Source organism: Manis pentadactyla, chromosome 13 (genome assembly GCF_030020395.1).
Source record: "Manis pentadactyla isolate mManPen7 chromosome 13, mManPen7.hap1, whole genome shotgun sequence".
Lineage (NCBI taxonomy): Eukaryota > Metazoa > Chordata > Mammalia > Pholidota > Manidae > Manis > Manis pentadactyla.
In genome coordinates, this window is record NC_080031.1 from 87,866,091 (window position 1) to 87,883,984 (window position 17,894).

Here is a 17,894-nt window from a genome sequence, read left to right on the forward strand (position 1 = left end):
AGAAAAATAGAAATGTGCTAATATAAGAATTAAAATATTATGTATTTGTGCATCACTAACTGAGAACCATATGGGATTTTTATTCCATTTTTTCAATTAGCTATTTATATTCAATCACTCTCACATGTTAATTTTCTGCAAATGCATTTTTGCAGGTATATGGAGTATGCCATCATGATGGCACCATTCAATTTTAATGAAACAAATATAATCGAAGTTGTGGCAGAATCTGAAGTTGGCCGGTATGTCGCAAAGGACTTCTTAGCCAACAACTGGCAAGCTGTGAGTGAAAGGTAAAGAGGAAATGTGGCCTGCTTTCATTTAGGTGTCATTTCATTGGTTTGGTGCTGGAAGCTCTGCTTTTGTCTGGCAAGGTTGCAAGAGTCTTTTGCATTGACTAGAAAAGTGATGATTTTTCCTGTATTTAGTCTCACCACATACTGGCTGTATGATGAGAAGGAAGGTCATTTATTCTCAGTTCTGGCTGTCTGTACAAAAATGGGTTTGCATGGCGCTACTTATCTACCTCAGTTTCCCCATTCTTCCCAAAGAAGTTTGCCTTCAGATACACAGATTGGAGCAAGTCATGTTTTTTGGTATGAGTATATGTCGTGCATTATTTATTTTGTACAGTACTTCACCGTATCTCAGAAATAACAATGCTCAGGACCACATCAGCCTGGGTATTGCTCCTTTTATTTGTCAGATTCTACTCATATATCTGGGTTCCATAGTCTTCAACTTTTTATTTCTCACCTTTTAAGGTTAAATCTACTTCCTTAGCCCCTCTGTTGGGTAGAATATACAATGACATGCAAAAATCCAACAGCATGCCCTGATGGCTGGGCTTTCTAGAACATTACTTCACCATACACTCCTAAAAGCCTAGAATACTATGACCTACAAGGATGCACATGCTGTAGGGTTAGCAGGTACAAAAGTAGGCAATAGTTCAGGTCCAGCCATCTATACAGTTGGAAGATACTTTTTGTTAATAAGTTTATCCCTTTGGAACAGAAAGTATACTTCAAAATATGTTTTTAAACTAGAAATTAAAAATCTGTAGATATTAGCTTACTTGTGCAGTACCATTTTTCTGGCTTATCAGAAGAAAACACACAGCATACTCACATGAGAAGAAAATTGTCCTTAGCTTCTGTTTTAAATTATTTATCATTCTAGACTCCTTGTTTTAGAAGGCCTTACAAATTCCTTAAATTTCCTGGTATCCCCAAGACCTTCGGGGTAAATGGTGTCTTCCATTTCTGATTGAATCATTAAGATAACCCCCTCTTTGCTGAGTCCTACTTCTCCCTGGGAATTTGGGAGATGGCCTCTAAGTCAGCATTCTGTACACAGCTCCCTTTGTTCCTGAGGTTCAGAGACTCCAGCCTTATGGAGCTGTCTGTGAGTGTCTCTTCTCACTCCCTGGAGCCTGTAACAGTTTGTCCCATGTTCACTTTAAGTCTGATGAGACTGGCTTCCCCTGGTCTGTGAAGCCATCTGCCTCCCTGCTGCTGCGGTCATATTGCCCAACGTAATTCACTTCAGCTCCAGTCCTTGACTGTTCTCTTCCAGAGCATCCTACTGAACAGTCTAGGAGCACTTTTGGAATTAAAATGTTGAGAGAACTGTTCCTTTAAGAAACGTGTCATGCTTTGCCTGAGGGCCCTGCTTGTAATCAGCCCAGGCTGCCACATCCTCCATCCCTTCTGATGCACTGCTGGACACAGGTTCACAGGTACTTCCAGGGTTTAGTGCTTAGGAGTGCCAGGTACTTGGTAATGCACTTGTAAGTGTTAAGGATTGAAGGTGTTGTTGTGGCTCATGGTGGCATTGTGCCTGTCAGCCCCAGAGTCATCCACACTTGGACAGGTGAGCCTAAGCACAAACCAGACACTTTCTAATGTAGCAAAGCTTCAGAGTCACCTGCCCACCTACCCATTTAAAATCAGAATCTGCCAGAATAGATCTGGAAATTGGCACCTCTCACTAGCTCCCCAGGTGACTCCAGTAGAGTTGAACGTGGAATCAGTCGACGCTAGATTAAAACGTTACCTAAGGGTGCATTGCTCACAGTGATAGCCAATGGCTGACATGCGGATATTTAAATTTAAATTAACTAAAATAAAAAATTCAGTTTCTGAGTCGCACGGCTCCTGTTTGAGGTGCTCAGTGTTGTAAGTAGCTACCCTACTGGGCATGGGACATTTCCCTCACTGCAGACAGGTTCAGGTGGACGGCACTGCTCTCAGGGGCAAACCAGCCCCTTCATTCATTTCCTCTCTTCTGTACCATACACAGCACATGTGTCAATCGAGCCCCCCATATGGCTTTGAGCAACCCATGAGAAAAATTTCTCTTTAGTGTTTTTAAATTTTATTCCTCAGGAAAACTTTTTTTCTGCATCTAAAGAATAGGAACATGTTGTCAACACTCTCTGAAAAGTCCATTGTCCAGCAATTTGTTTAAATGATTGTAGTAATAAGTCCCCCTTTTTTATATAAAAAAGTACCAAGTACATAATTCCCCCCTTTTTTAAAACCTCTGAATGGGTCTTATCATTCAGAAGTTCCTAGAATTACAAATGCATAATTATAAATGCAAAACTTTAACCATGGCTTGAGTATTTTTATCTTTTATTGATAAAATGCCATGCTTATAAAATAGATGCCCATTCTGTTTATCTCAGTTCATTCCTCTGGCACATTCTGCTACAAAAAGTCAGACTCAAATGTTTGTGTTCTATATCTATACATTTGTTTCTAGCATTAAATTTATATTCACCAGTCTTGCTGAGTTTTGCAAATGATTTTGTTTGAGTAGACAATAATATTTATGGATTGTTAGGAGGAAATACAAGTTCAAATTAATAATTAAAATGTTATATACACTAAAAAGGGCACAGGAATGCTTACTTAATTCTTTGCATGTCAGAATATTTTATTATCACTTATTAAACATTTATTATTAGGTGCTTATGACAAATTTTTATATTGATGATGTTGAAAGGATTTATTCTGAATTTGCTAAAATGTAACATCACTGGCAAGTTAGTTTTGAAATCAGTGTTTCTCCAGTACATTCCCCTGAGCATTATTCATGGAAGTGGTTGGTAAGCCTTCTGTGACCAAGGAAGTCAGTGGCCCAACCATTTTGGAAACTGTTTTAACCTCCACTTTTGCAAATTTAAATATAATTTAGTATCATGTAAGGGCTCCAAGAAACCCTGCAGAAGGAAATCTAGAGTTTTCCACACACTTCGTCCAGTGTCTTAAAGAGGTAATCCTGTTGTGTACGGTATATGCTAATGAAGCAAAGTGTCAATTTGCCAGGACATCGGTTGTTGCTATGTCTCCCTGGTGTTGGGAGAAAGGCAGATGGGAAACTACATTCGCCAAGCCTCTCATCTGGAACTGTTACTAGAACATCTGTTCATTGTTTGCCTGTCAGTTAATGTTTAGGTCTTGGATTGCTCTTGTATAATATGAAGGATGTTGTATGTGATAATTTCAAGGTTGTAGTAATAAAAAGGTCTAGTTTTTCTATGCCAAGGCACAGGTAATTCAAGTTGTTGTCTTGGATAAAGTGATTAGGATGTAGTGTCTGATAAACGCTGTGGAGGAGAGATGGACAGGGCTATGGGGATGCATAGAGAAGAAAGGGATTTGAGTGGACTTTGAATAAGCAGCTGGAAACAAATCACCCTCTCTGTGGAGGAGAGGAGACCAGGAAGTGCCTACCCTGGGACCAGCCACAGGAACTTGGTGAAGCAAGGGCCCTGGACAGGACGAGGCAGGACTGGCTTGGTGGTGTAGTTGAGTATAGCTGCCACCAGCGGTCCATGAATATCTGTTTCCTCAGCCAGGCCCAGAATTCTTCCCAGGAAGCCCAATCTGGACATATATGTTGGACTAGTTGATGGAGTAAAACAGCTCTGGCTTGGGCCTGGGCCTCACTCCCATGAACAGTTGCTGCACTGCTTGCTGCGGGCAGGGAGTGGGGAGCTAGCTCTCTGTCGGGCCATTGATGGTCTTTTGAGCAGTGAACCCAGTGAGAGGAGCTCCACTGACCAGACGGATATCTTTCATGTGACAGAAAAATCAGTATGTACGTGCTGCTGTGGGTAGACGCTACAGAGGAGAATGTGTGAACGGAGAGGCGGCAATAAGATTTCTGTGGCTTTTATTGTATATGGTAGAAATGATATTTGTGTCCTATCATCATTACTAGGTTGCCTTCAGCTTTCTTAAAACACTGTAGGCTGTGCAGTCTACAGGAAAACCCTTGTTTTATTTAATATAAAGTACAAGATATAATCAATTTCAAACACAACTGGTCCAAAATGAAATTACCCCCTTCTTCAACCAACACTTGATTTCTTCTCCAAATACTGTCATATTGGTTGAAGGTTTAAGCTTGAGACCTTGCACTTATTTTTCCTTTCCCCTCTGTTGTACTTTGTGATGGGGAATGCAGAGACGAAAGGGCAAAATAAGAGTACCGGAGAAATGGGAGAAGATGCTTTGAGAGTGGTTCACCCAGGCCTGGATGGCCCATCCCCGGTCACTGGCTCAGGCTGGCTGCCTTGGAGCCCCCAGGCTTGCATCGCGGCCACCTTGCCATGGGAAATCAGGGCAGGGAGGGGTGGGAGGGAAGGACAAATGAGACAAAGGAGAGAGGCAGACGCTGTGCCAGACCTCAGCACCCAAATCACTGTGCATTCATTAGCCTCACGTGTAACTAATTTTTTTAAAGGTTGGCTCTGCCGACACACACTGGCTCTGCTTCTTATGTTCATTAGAATGCATTTGACTCCTAGAGGGATAAACCATTTGTAACATCTATATCTTTGTTCAGTAATGTTTCAGAGTTTGCTGTCTCAACAAGAGTGACTGTCTCATCAAAAATATCTCCTCTTGCAACTTGTCAGAATAGGAAGGAGGAAGTGCGTCAGATACTCTTATAGGTGCTTCCACATACATTATCTCATTTAGTCTTGTCATTCTGTTATTTCCCATTTTTATAATTTATAACTTACCCAAGGTAGCTTCAAACCCAGCCCTGCCTCTTGGAGTAATCTTTCTCATGTATGGAGTAGAAAATCATGCATTTAGCATCGTAGGTAGCTTTCCACTTTTTTTTTAGTTTGGAACTTAGTTTCTTTGCAAACTTTGCCAAATTTCTTGAATCATTTCATAGGCTTTTTATACCTGGACAATAAAAATGGGGAACTAAGAAATATGCCCCCTCTACCTCTAGGAACAGGTCAGCTTGCCTGAGTTCCATGTAGACCGTCTCTTGTCCTCCCCTGTGCTCAAGCAGACAAGTTGGGAACTTAAAAAGAACAAAAGCACTGTTTTCTGTCACCTGTGTTTGTGGAGTATGCCAACATTAACCCTTACAATTTTTTATTTGAAGTGTAAAATTTTGAAGTAAATCAGTTGTGTGTATTAACTATTGACTATCAACAGAATGGTGGTTTGGCCATTGTTGTTCAGTCCATGATATTAACCCTATTTTAATTTTCTTTTTCTTTTAATGCATCCAAAAGCCTTTATTTACTTTTTTAACTACAGCAACACTCTGCGCAGGTATGTGTCTGCTGTTTTTCCGTAGCAATGCTTCGTGACTCTTTTTAGATGTCGCTTTGTTGAATATTCAAGGACGCTAAACTCAAGGAAAGTTTCAGTTACTGGGCCTGGGGGAGCAGAGTCAGGACACTTACTTCAGTGGTCGCCGCCACTGAGAATCTCCGAAGACATGGATCCTCTCTCCAAAAAGCACATACAAATACAAAATTTTATATAAGCTTGCATGATATTTTAATCAATTTCTGAAATGGTTCTTGTATTAATTATTATTCTCTGAAGGGACTTAGTTTGCATATTTACTTACTCCCTTATACGTTTTTGTAGTTTAAGGTATGTGACATCTGTTCTAACCACCTCATTTTAAAGATAAAAACAGTTGTTATTAGGAAAAATTTTTACATTTAAATAAGACCTTTAAAACTGTGTTACACAAAAACATACGTAACTATAAATATTTATTTAGTGCTAATAAAACTTTCTATATAATAGATTTTCTATTAATAGATGAAGTTAAACTAATTTAGATACGTTTTTGCTTAGATTTGGGAGATAGGAATTCATAGGGGCTGTATACTTACCATTTATCTGCTACATAAAATACAGCTTTATCTAGCAAAATATTTTCCACTTTTGATTAGCATCTTGTTGCTTTGTAGGTATGGAACACAGTCACTGGTTACTCTAATGTACATAATAGGGAGGACCATAAGTACAGATGTACAGATCACAGAGGTAAGTGCTTTAGATATTGTGAATTATAATGATAACTTGGGAACACTTTTTTATGGAATTTGGAGGTGCTAAAATTAAAACTAAATATGCTTATCTGAATTGTTATATTCTGTAGTCCCTTTGGTACTATTATCACTGCCGGAAATGTTTATTTGAATTCTATCTTGTTCCTGAAATAGAGGCCACCCTTGTCCATGGGGGTGCTGGGCTTCATCCTTTCTCAACTTAATTACTGCAGGAAGCCCTGGCTGGGTCTCCCTGCCCAGGCTAGCCTCTCCTCCGTCCCATCCATCACACAGCTGCCAGCCACTGCCCAGCTCCCAGATCTTCAGGAGCTCATCATAGTCTGCAGAAGAAATTTTAAAACCTTTTCATTAGTGCACAAGGCCCTTCATAATCAGGCCCTGCCTTACTCTCAAGCTTCAGTTTTGTTCAACTCGCCACCAAATGCTGGAGAACAAGAGAGACACACACTCCCAAATATTTTTCATTCTAGTTACACTGTGCCAGTTACAAATTTTCTTAAATTATCATGTTATTTTACATTTTCCAGATTTTGGAAACACTCTTACCTTCTGTTTGGGGTGCCTTCCCCGGGCTGCCTGTGGCTACATAATTCCTGGTCATCCTGTAAGACCATGCCCCAACTACTTTCCTAGGAACTTTTCACTTAACTGATTTACACCCTCTTCTTCTGTGCTCCCAAGTCACTCTATGGATACCTTTATCTTAGTGCTTACCATGTCATACTGTAATCAGCATGTAAATATAGTGACCTCATGAGGCCTTAAGGAGCTCCCTGAGAACTAAGACCATAGTTTAGTCATATCTATATTCTAGAACCTAACAAGGGGTCTGCCATATCTAGGCTCTGCTTTCCCCTGGGCTGAATTTCTTCTCAGGGGGGCCTTTTCCATATGGAGGCAAGCATGTATAGCTCCAGGCTTACATGATCCTTAGCACCCTCCATTGAAGAAGAAGGAATCTTTCTTTCCCAGCTTCAAGTTCCAGCCCTGAAGCAAGGGCTCTGGTTGGTCGTACTTGGGTCACATGCACCAATTTCTGTGTCAGGAGGGATGAAATACTCTGATGGCCTAGCCTAGGTCATGTGCCCACATTCCAGAGTAGGCCCAACCCAAACCACAGGCACTGGGAGTAGGGGAGGGGCAGTTCTGGAAAGAAAAGGGGGATCCTGTAACAGAAGGTTAACTGAGGGGCAAAAGCAAACCCACCCACACAGAAAGCAAAACAAGATACAATATGAATACACTTCTACACACCCAGTAACAGGTAAAATTAGGAATATTTAGAATACCAAACACTGGCAAAGATTTGAGGCAACTGAAACTCCCTTATCCCACTATAGGGAAAATAAAAGTTACCATGGCCAGGATCCTCATCTGACCCTAATCTACTTGATAATGTAATTGGCCTACTGCGTAGGTGCATGCTTACAGAACTGTTGGCAATGAGCCATTATTATCTGTGTTGCTGTATAAAGAGCTCTGCCAGTTCCCTCTTGGCTCCTGTAGGTGGAAGATGGATTGCAGTCTTTCCAGATGCAGACATGATTCTAGCATTTGATCTGCCCCCAAGAGAATAAAGCTTAGTATAAACTGAAATTCTCGGGGAAAAATCCCTGGGCAAAATACCTTTGAAACCAAAATCAGTCAAAGCGAGAAATAAAGTGGGAGAAACCCATTTATTTCTTACAAGCAGTTGTCCACCTCTGCTCTCCTGTGTCTCTTGCAACCCGACTGCAGAAGAAGAGGCCCCACCCAACCTCTCCAGTCCAGATATGCCCTCACTGGCCCTTGTAATTACCTACTGATATGGAGATGGACTACTTCTCTCCACTCCTTGGAAACACCTATTGATATGGAGATGCGCTAAGGCCAGGTGAGAGATTCTGGAAATACTGCAATTTTATCCACAGCCTATCCCTCCAGAAATCTCTCCTTACATCTTCCACAATGGCCCCTGTGTGAGAAAACTGGAGCATTGTAACCAGACTGACAATATACAATAGCAACAGCAATAAAATCATGATAATCCTCAAGCTGGAGGATTCAGCTAGGTTCAGTGTCCTATGCAGATTAAGTCCATAGCCCGTCCACTCCACAGGTGGTCAGTAGCTGAATGGGTAGGGAGTTCAGAGCAATCACCATGCAGCAGCTGCAGCCAGGGGCCATGTCAAGGCCACAGGGACTATAGAAGAAAATAACCTTAAGGGCAATAAGATACATGTTTTAATGACTCCAGCATAGGGAAATCTTGTCCATCAGGTAGGATACGTGAAAGGGAGTGGTCCTGGGATAGGACAGTGGCAGGAATGGGATCTCGTCCTGGTCTAGTATACCAGACTTTTACCTCTCTCCCAGTGGGAGTTACAGAAGGTCAATATGTAGGGCTACAGGAGGTACATGCACTGGCCATAAGATAAAACTAAACTTCTCCGTTACATGCTCTTACCTCCTGGATGTTTTGGGTACACTACCATGATCTCTGGGGGCTATTCTGCTGTTACTCCAGGAATACACATGAGGCCAGCTTCCAGGCCTTTTCCCCAAGGTGTCAGAAGGGCCAGCCATTGCCGGTCCATGTGTTGAAATGTCCAGGGCCACATCTGCTCAACAGAGTCTCCAGGGTTTAACGCAGTTGGGGCTGGCAGCAGGGTGTTGCTCTGCTGGCCATATCCTGGCTTCAGTAACTCTTCTTTGGTTTGCACATACAGTTGTATAGGAAAGGCAGGAATATGTGTTAGCATGTCCACAGGGCTCAAGGCTCCTTTTCAGGGCTTCTCATTCAAGCACCATTAACACTGTCCATAAATGATCTGACCCGTCCCATAGACTATTTGTGTCTGATTTCAGGCCAGATTTCAACAAACCATTGTACCTCTCTATCATGCCTGCCCTGGTAGGGCTATATGGTACATGAAACTTCCACTTTGTTCCTGATTGCTGCACCCACTCTTGTAATGCATGTCCAGTAAAGTGGGTGTCTTGATCGCTCTCAATCACCTGTGGTCAGCCATAGGCTGCAAAGAGATGCTCTAGGCCCCTTTTGGTGGTTTGCTGATCTGCATGATGCACAGGAAAAGCAACCAACAGTCCAGTAGCCATGTCCACACAAGTCATGGCAAAGTGATATCCTTCTGACTTCTTCAAAGTCAATGGCAAGCCCCACTGACTGGCTACAGCTCACATTGTCTTTTGCCCTGGGTGCAGCAAATGCTGATGTAACCATTGGGCAGGCTTTCCTTCTAGCCAATGCACCTGGGCCAGTGTGTGTCTGCTTCATTCCCTGAGGATGTCAAAGGCAAATGGTCAGGCACATGTTACATGGTAACTGTGTTAGTCTGACCAGAGGCCCATAGGTCTTGCCACAACTCTTGCCCCCAAGGGGCTGGTGACCAACCATCCAGTTGGCATGGTACCATGTCAGTAGCCACAGGGTCAAGCCCTAAAAGACAGCCCAGCTATCAGTGCAGACAACTATAGAAGAGACCTCCTGGGTGATCATGAGCCATACTGCCCACAACTCAGTTCACTGGCTGCTCTTCCCCTCTCCATCTTCCATCCATCCATATTGTCTCAGTCTTAGGATGGAAAGCCACATCCCACCACTTCAGGGACTGCTCATGACTGGAGCCATCTGTGTACCAAGCATCTTCAGGTATAGGGGCTTTTCCCTCCTGATAAAGAATCTCAGCTACCAATGGCTCAAAAGCAAGTTCTTCCTGCTTTCCACTGGTATACATCACTGGCCTCAATAAGCATTGTAGTTCTCCACTTAAGGGGCTAGTAGAGAGAGTGCTATGCTGCTGTAAATATTCGCCCCATTTGGCCAGTGTAGGCATCTGTGCCATGCCACTCCATGGTCAGTGGCATTGCTCACTGGGTGTGCCAGTCTCGCACCCACCCTGCGATGGAATAGTTGGTTATTGCCTTGGTTGGAGCTGTTTCGGTGATAGACTCTGTAGCTAGCAAGGCACGCTACACAGTAGCCAGTTGCTGTTCATAAGGGCTAGTATAGAGGGGACAGCAGCATGCAAAGGGGGTATGACTTTATTTCAGTTCCCTATAGCCCATGATCATACACCAGGAGCCATCTGGCTTTTTCACTGGCCACACTGGAGAATTAAAAGAACTATGAGTGGTTTTATGATGCCCACCTCCAACTCCTGTAGACTTTCTCCAATTTCCTCATGCCCCCCAGGCAATTTATACTCCTTAGTATTTGACACCCACCAAGCTACAGGAAGAACTACAGGTGGGTGCTTAGAATCTCCCCTTTACCACATGTACTCTTGATCTGAACTCACCTGTAGTGGTCTTTAACACAGGCCTTATAGGATATATACCCCCAAGATATATTCAGGGATGGGAGAAATATACACAGTATACTTCTTTGGGGGTAAACACCCTATCCCCAATGGGATTTGGGCTTTCTTCACTCTGATTGCCTAACCCCCATAGCCATCTATCACAGCAAGGGTCCCAGGAAAATGCTCAGGGTTGCCATAATATAGCAGAGAACACTCAGCTCCTATGTCCACCAGCGCCAGGACATGTTGTACATTCACATGGGACCAATGAATTGCTAATTCTACACGTGGCCTCTGGTCCCCACTATGTCCCCCAGGTGGGCACCTTGACCCTCCCCACCAGTTGAACCACAATATCCAATCATCCTCCTGGGTGTTTGGGCCCAGGCAGAGCCTGAGTACTGTCCCCCAGGAAGTCTTGCAGGGACACAGGCCAGGCATGGGGCTTTGCCTCCGGGCTCTGTGTCCTGGACCTCAGTGGCTGGAACTGCTGCTCTGGCTTTAATTGGTGCCACGGGTCTAACAAGATCTTGTTGGGCTGCCCATCAAACTTTTCTTTCACTACCCCCACCTGTATCAGATCAGCGCACATCTGCATCCTCAAGACCTTCACGGGGCCCTTTGCACCTCTCCTTTCAGTCTTAGCCCATACTTCCTTCTGTACTCTTTTTCAACTTCCCTCAGATCTGCTAAGTATGAGTAGCCTCACTTATGGGTTGCTTTATGTGGGGTCACTAGGGACCCAAAGAAAGATGGGGGAGCTGTATGAAGCACCAGATTTCTCATTCCTACAGTAAACTTCTCCTTGGGGACCTGTGGGGTCCATATTATAGATGATATTTCTCGTGCCCAGCTCCTGTAACACCTGCTGGAGCTCTGCGTACATTTTCCAGCTAGTGGGTAAGTATGGTAAATCACCCTGATTATGCCAAACTGTCCTGATGGCTGCTGTCGGCCAATCCAAAACCACCTGATTCCTGGAGGTGTGACAGGCACTTTGTGACTGCTGCCAGAGGGAAGGGTAAGTTGTTAGGGAAGCCAGTCTACCCATTTCAGAACCCGACATAACAATGTTTTCCACCCCCATATCCTTGAGATGGAAAAGCCACATAGGCAGATGTTCCGATGGCTTCTGCCGATTCCGGACGCTCATGTCCACCGTCTCTTTTTAGGTATAGGGGTGGAGCATGGAGTGCTCCACAACCTGGGGAGGGGGCAGCTCCTTCCCCTGAGAGCCTGCAGTTGTTGCATTTTTATTTTCTTAATTACAACTGGGTGGGCCTTTAATACAGGAGAGGCTGGTGCCTTGGGCAGTGGCCTCTGCAACAGATTGGCCCTCGGCCCCCCGCCCCATCCTCTCCCAACATCTCCTCTACCATCTCTGTGGCTGAAGGCACTCTCCTCCTCCTCCCCCATGGCCTCCTGCAGCACGGATTCTCCTGCTGCCTCCTCCCTCGCTGCTGCTAATGTATCTTCCAGGAGCACAACCTGTCTTCTCAATAACTGTCTCTCTTTCTTAAGGGAAGAGAGATCCCATAGGTTATTGCCCAGCTCCTCCAAGCAATGCTGAAGTGGGTCTCTCTCCTGCTGAAGTCTCTCTCTCTCCTCAATAACCCTCTCTCTCTCTCTTTGATAACACTTTGTGGGTAAAATTGCAATATTTCCAGAATCTCTTGCCTGGTTTTAGTCTATCTGCATATCAGTAGGTTTTTCCAAGGGGAGGAGAGAAGTAGTGCATCTCCATATCAACAGGTATTTCAAGGGGTGGAGAGAAGTGGTCCATCTACATATCAGTAGTCAATCACAAGGGGGTGCGAGGGCTTCTCTGGACTGGGGAGGTTGGGTGGAGCTCTCTTCTGCTGCAGCCTGGTCAGGAGAGAGACAGGATGACTGCTTGTAAGAAGTAAGTGAGTTTCTTAACTTTGTTTCTCCCTTTGACTGATTTTGGTTTTAGAGGTATTTTGCCCTGTGATTTCCCCCTTGGAGTTACACACTTTCCACTGTTTTAAGGAAAAGACATCCCACAGTCCCAGCTGCTACGGCCACCCAGGTCTCTAGGCAGCCTTCTAACTCATGGAGGGCCAATTCCACAGCTTCCGGTGTCTCCACCCTTCCCCAGTTCTGGGGAAGGCCTCACCCCTGTAGGAGGTGCTTTACCCTAGACCAATTTCCCACTGGGGCTCCCCAGTTGGAAGCCCCATGGATAGGCGGCACCCTGGTGAAACTGCACCCTCTACCACTTCAGCCACTGGGGTCTCCCCACTATCCACAGAGGGTGTTCTGGGCATCTCCCCACCGTCTCTAGGGGCAGCCTACCCAAGAGTTGCACGCATATAGGAAGATTTTGGGTTCAAAGGGCCTCCCGACTACCATCAAATGTAAATTCAAGGGGGAAATCCCAGGACAAAATACCTTTGAAATTGACATCAGTCAAAGGGAGAAATAAAGTGGGGGAAACTCATTTATTTCTTACAAGCAGTTGTCCACCTCGGCTCTCCCATGTCTCTCGCAACCCAGCTGCAGAAAAAGAGGTCCCACTGAACCTTTCAGATCAGAATATGCCCTCAATCGCCTTTGTAATTACCTATAGATAGGGAGATGGACTACTTCTCTCCACCCCTTGGACACACCTATTGATATGGAGGTGCACTAAGGCCAGGTGAGAAATTCTGGAAATATTGCAATTTTACCCACAAAACCCTTTACCCCTAACATTCCATTGTCATTGTTCGGTCTCAGTGAATCCAGAGTGAACTTGTCTGGGCCTGAAAGGCTCCGACAAGACACCTGCTGGTGAGAATGTTACCTACTATGACCAAACAGGCAGGATTTTAAAATGTTAATTAAACACATATGTTGCTCTTCAGCAACAAGCAGGTGGGGGGACAAGCAGGACCAGCCTGTTATCCCCGGGGCTGAGCGAGATGGCAAGTGTCGGCGGCTTGGTCACCCTCCCCTGAGATCCGGGGAAAAACAAAACCACACCAAGCCGGGAGAAGTGTCAGCCTCAAGGGCGCAGCAAAACTCAGCTTTATTCCATCAGAGGCTTAGTTATATAGAAGATAAGGAAGTAACAGAAACCAATGGGAATTGATAATCTCATCTGTCACTAGGGTCTTTAGGCAGGTTTCGGGTTAGGTGGGGAGGCGGAGTTAGGGCCAAGAGCGCGCGCGCGGGAAGCTAGTTAGGCCACGAACGCGGAAGTAACGAGGGAGGATGGAAACCTCCAGTCTGCGGCCGTCACAGGCCTAAAAGAGGCAAAAGGTCCCAACACACATATGACCTAACAGTTCCAGTTTTAGGTTTTTACATAAGAGAAATTAAAGCCTGCATCTACACAAAGACTTGTACATGAATGATCATAGAAACTTCATTCATACTAGGCAAACACTGGACACCATCCAAATGTCCATCAATATGGGAATGGATAAGGAAAATGTAATGTATACCCATGATAAAATATTATACCCTACAATAAAAAAAGAAAAAAATTTGTGTAGCCTCATGGATGAATCTCAAATGATTATGCTACTTAAAAGAAACCAGACACATTCTAGAAATGCAGACTAATCTAAGGTGACAAAAGGCAGATTGGTGATTGCCTGGGTCCGAGGGAGGCATGGTCTGCAAAGGGCCTGAAGGCACTTCTGTGCTATGGTTCCACAGGGGTTTATAATGATCCAAACATATCACTTGTACATTTTGTAGATATTGGTTATTATGCATAAATTTTATCCCCATAAAGTTGATTAAAACTAAAATTAAAAAATATGTATATGTGAGTACAAATTAAACTATAGTAATAAAAACAGAAAGGGCCTGTGTAAGGAAGGAAAATCGACCCTTCTGGCCCAGCAAATAAACAAGTAAATGTGCAGTTCATAAAGACCTGAAATTTGATCCTGACCAAAAACATAAAAAAAGAGAGGCAGTCAGTTATGTAGCTGTTACTATGAGAAAGAGGAAGAACCGCTAATTCCTAGAGGAATTATCTTCGATCTGGCCTGCCTGAGGCTGAGCTGTCAGGCCCTGATTTATCAGGGGTTCCCTGGATGAGGGAGTGAAGAGCACACCCAGAAATGCTGGAATGGAAGCTTCTAGAATCAACACTGAGTTCGCACTGTTATTCCCTAAAGAGCATCAGTTTATTTTTGTCTCCACAGAATCCAGAATTCTGTTGTTGTTTAATGAATGAACGAAGTTCTCATAAACTTAGCAGTCCTCAAAGTTCCAAAGCTCTATGGTCACTGATAGCTTATTTTTAAAAATGCAAAAATGGATTTAGCAGGGATTCAATTTTTGCAGTTTTGGAAACAAATTTGCTAGTATGAATATGCTCTTCAAAAATGTATTCATGCCCAATAGTCCCACTATAATGTGTCAGTTCACATGATTATATAAAAAACATTTGTTAAAAATAAAGTGGGAAAAAAGTCACATAAGCCGCTTCTCGCTCCATACCAGCAGTTTCTCTACACACTCTACATTTCCTGCTCTGGTCTACATACTCCACCCTGCTGGAGCCTGGCCTCACTCACACCGTCAAGCATGCATGAAAGCCCCACTCACAACCCCACAAAACTGCACGACCCTTCCACCCACTGCAGGCTGTGGATATGTGGCTCCAAATGCCTGCAGGTGTGGGCAGGTATGGGCAGTGTGGGAGAGGGTAGGAGCTTTCTTCCTGATTCCTTAACCTACTTTTTCCTAGAATCTTACTTTTTCTTTTGCATTGTAATTAGACTTGATGACCCTAGCACTACTCCATTTCAAGTACCTAGGGTTTAAGTGACATTTTGTAAACTGGTAGGCTGCCCTCTTATCTCCTAGGTTCTCAGTTCTAACCCAGTGCTGCAGAAATAGACTCTTTGAATAGAACTTATTAGTCAGCTGGGGTCTGGCTTATACATAATAGTGCACCAGATGTTTCCATAACTGAATGCGTGATCTGACTCAATGAATGGACAAACCCACTATCTAAATATTCTTAAATAAAGGATGACATTGTAAAGACCAGATGTTGTGTAACACTTTGGAACTTTGGGTGTTGCAAAGTTTCTTTTGAAATAAGAAGAAATCTCACTGTATCTCTGTCCACAAATCTGGGATAATATCCAAAATGCATTCAGTAAATCTTTATTGAGCACCTAGTGTGTGCTTGGGGAATAAAACATGAATAAAATAGATGAAGTTCCCACCTCAAGGAGCTTCCTGGCTGCACCTGATTCATGAAGGCTGGTCTTCCTCAGTCACAATCTCCCCGGGGAAACATACCCTAGGAGTCCGCGTTTGTACCCATTACACCATCATCGCCATTTGCAAGAGTACATGCTACTTAGCATGAGCTTCATCTTCCTTTGTCTCAATGAGAATTGGCATTGTGCTGACCGACTGTCTCTTTGTCTTTTCAGCTGCAGCAGTTTTTCCATCACATGTTGGAGGAGCACCAGAGGCTCACAGTTCAGGCCAAATTACAGATAATAAAGACCGAAAATCTGAAAAACAAAAAGCGAAATGACAGGATAGCTGCATGGCTATGGAAAAACACATAATTTAGAGGCGACTTTTGCCATGCCTCTTGCATTCTACAAAGTCATTTGCTCACAGTTATGTCTTCCAATATTTTGTTGAGTTTGGAAAACCACATGTTTTGTTATTTGTATTTCAGTCACATTTACTACTCAGAGTTCTGTTTTTTCCATCTTATCACGTTTGGCCCCGAGGCTCAGTGATCGTTGAGGATTTTGCCAACACTGCTGTATTTCTGGGGAAGATTTCACATCACATTGGGCTATAAAACCACAGAATTTATTTCATTGTCTTGTAAAAACAAGTTTACCTTAGAAAGTCTTGCTTATTTTGTTATGAAGGTCAGTGGAATATTATATCATTGGTTAAATGAGCACATTCTTTTCTGAGGAACATAGATTTGCAATACTCCAGGGTTTATTCAGTTCAATTTTTAAAAGAGTAACAAGTAAATAACCCAGCAGCATAAAGAAACATAAACTAGAAAAATAATATTCACTAGAAGACAGAAAAGCCAGAAAAAGAAAGTTTTAAGAAGAAAGAACAATTTTATGAGCCGTATTAAGTACCCCAAAGGCAAGAAATATGTCTCCTGCCCATTCTCTCTCCTCACAGTGCCTGCTTCACTGCTACTCAACTTAGAGGCATCATGACGAGACCCAGGATCGTAGGATCCGTGAAGTGCCCTTAGGATCACCATTGCAGAGGCAAGACTGAAGAGGAAGTCTCCGTGTTAAAGCTCCTGAGTGTGTGTTCACTTGTGGGACACTCTTTCAGCCCAAGTTTATGAGCAAAAATAATGATGTCAAGAGACAAAAGCAATTAGGGCTGATCTTCAGCACAAAAAGAATCCTCAAATAAAGAGAAATAGAACTCAAAGGCTAAGCAGAGCACAGTCTCGACAGCTTTTCCCAAGGGGTTAAGTTTGAAATGTGGTTTCATTTGGCCAAATCAAACCTACTTGTAGTTTGGACAACTTTGAACATTTTCCTCAGTCACAGTGTATGGAATTAGTTTAGTTCTGCTGCAGCTGATTAAATCAGAACAGCTAAGGGAGATCGCCCTGCTCTAGACCCTGCATGTAGATGATTTAATTCTGCATTTTAGTTTTGATTTTGTTTTTGTAGAACGGGGGTAAAAATGACAAATCTCCTATCTACCTCAGAGGGATACTGTAAAGATTAAGGAATACGCCAATTAAAAGCCTCTAAATGTTGTATAAACTCAAGGCAATGTGATGTTAGGGTTTTTTCCCCCCTATTTCTTATGTGAGTTAGTGCACCCACAAATTAAAGTGCAATATTTATATTTGCTCAGTGGGAAGGTGATCTCAGAGTGTGAGGGAGAGGCGATGGGACTCGGCCATGAGGACAAACCAAGGTGCCATCTATTTGGACTTAACCTTGGTCATAGGACAGAGGGCTTTTTTCTTTACATTTAGAAATTTAAAATTTAAGCAATAAAATATCTCCATGTCTTCAGCTTGTTAAGTGTGAGATATCTTCCTGTATTTCCTTATGTATTTATTCTGGATTTCCTATGTTTCTTCCCATCATCAATCTCATTTTTGAATGACCATGTCACATGTCCTCTTGACCTACCACTATAGCATACGGGCAGGGCTGTTGAAAACTAAAGTCCCATTACATCTTAGCTTCTGTAGTAATTAAACAGTGCTAGAAGTGTCTATCCAAGATCAAATACCCAAA

At 43.3% G+C, this 17,894-nt stretch overlaps 1 protein-coding gene across 2 annotated transcripts in view; it reads left to right on the forward strand.

The window, feature by feature from the left end:
• Nucleotides 1–17,666, forward strand: part of LVRN (laeverin) — a 58,912-nt gene extending 41,246 nt beyond the window's left edge. Inside the window, exons 18-21 of one of the 2 annotated variants that reach the window (XR_005026691.2) lie at nt 156–293; nt 1,579–1,741; nt 6,251–6,326; nt 16,068–16,102. Coding sequence is in view for 1 of the 2 variants with exons in the window: in XM_036894609.2 (XP_036750504.2) it covers nt 156–293; nt 6,251–6,326; nt 16,068–16,208 (355 nt within the window). In the remaining variant the exon portion in view is untranslated. Of the gene's footprint in view, nt 1–155; nt 294–1,578; nt 1,742–6,250; nt 6,327–16,067 lie in introns of both variants that reach the window. The other variant, XM_036894609.2, reaches the window with a different exon arrangement.
• The last annotated feature ends 228 nt before the right edge of the window (nt 17,667–17,894 follow it).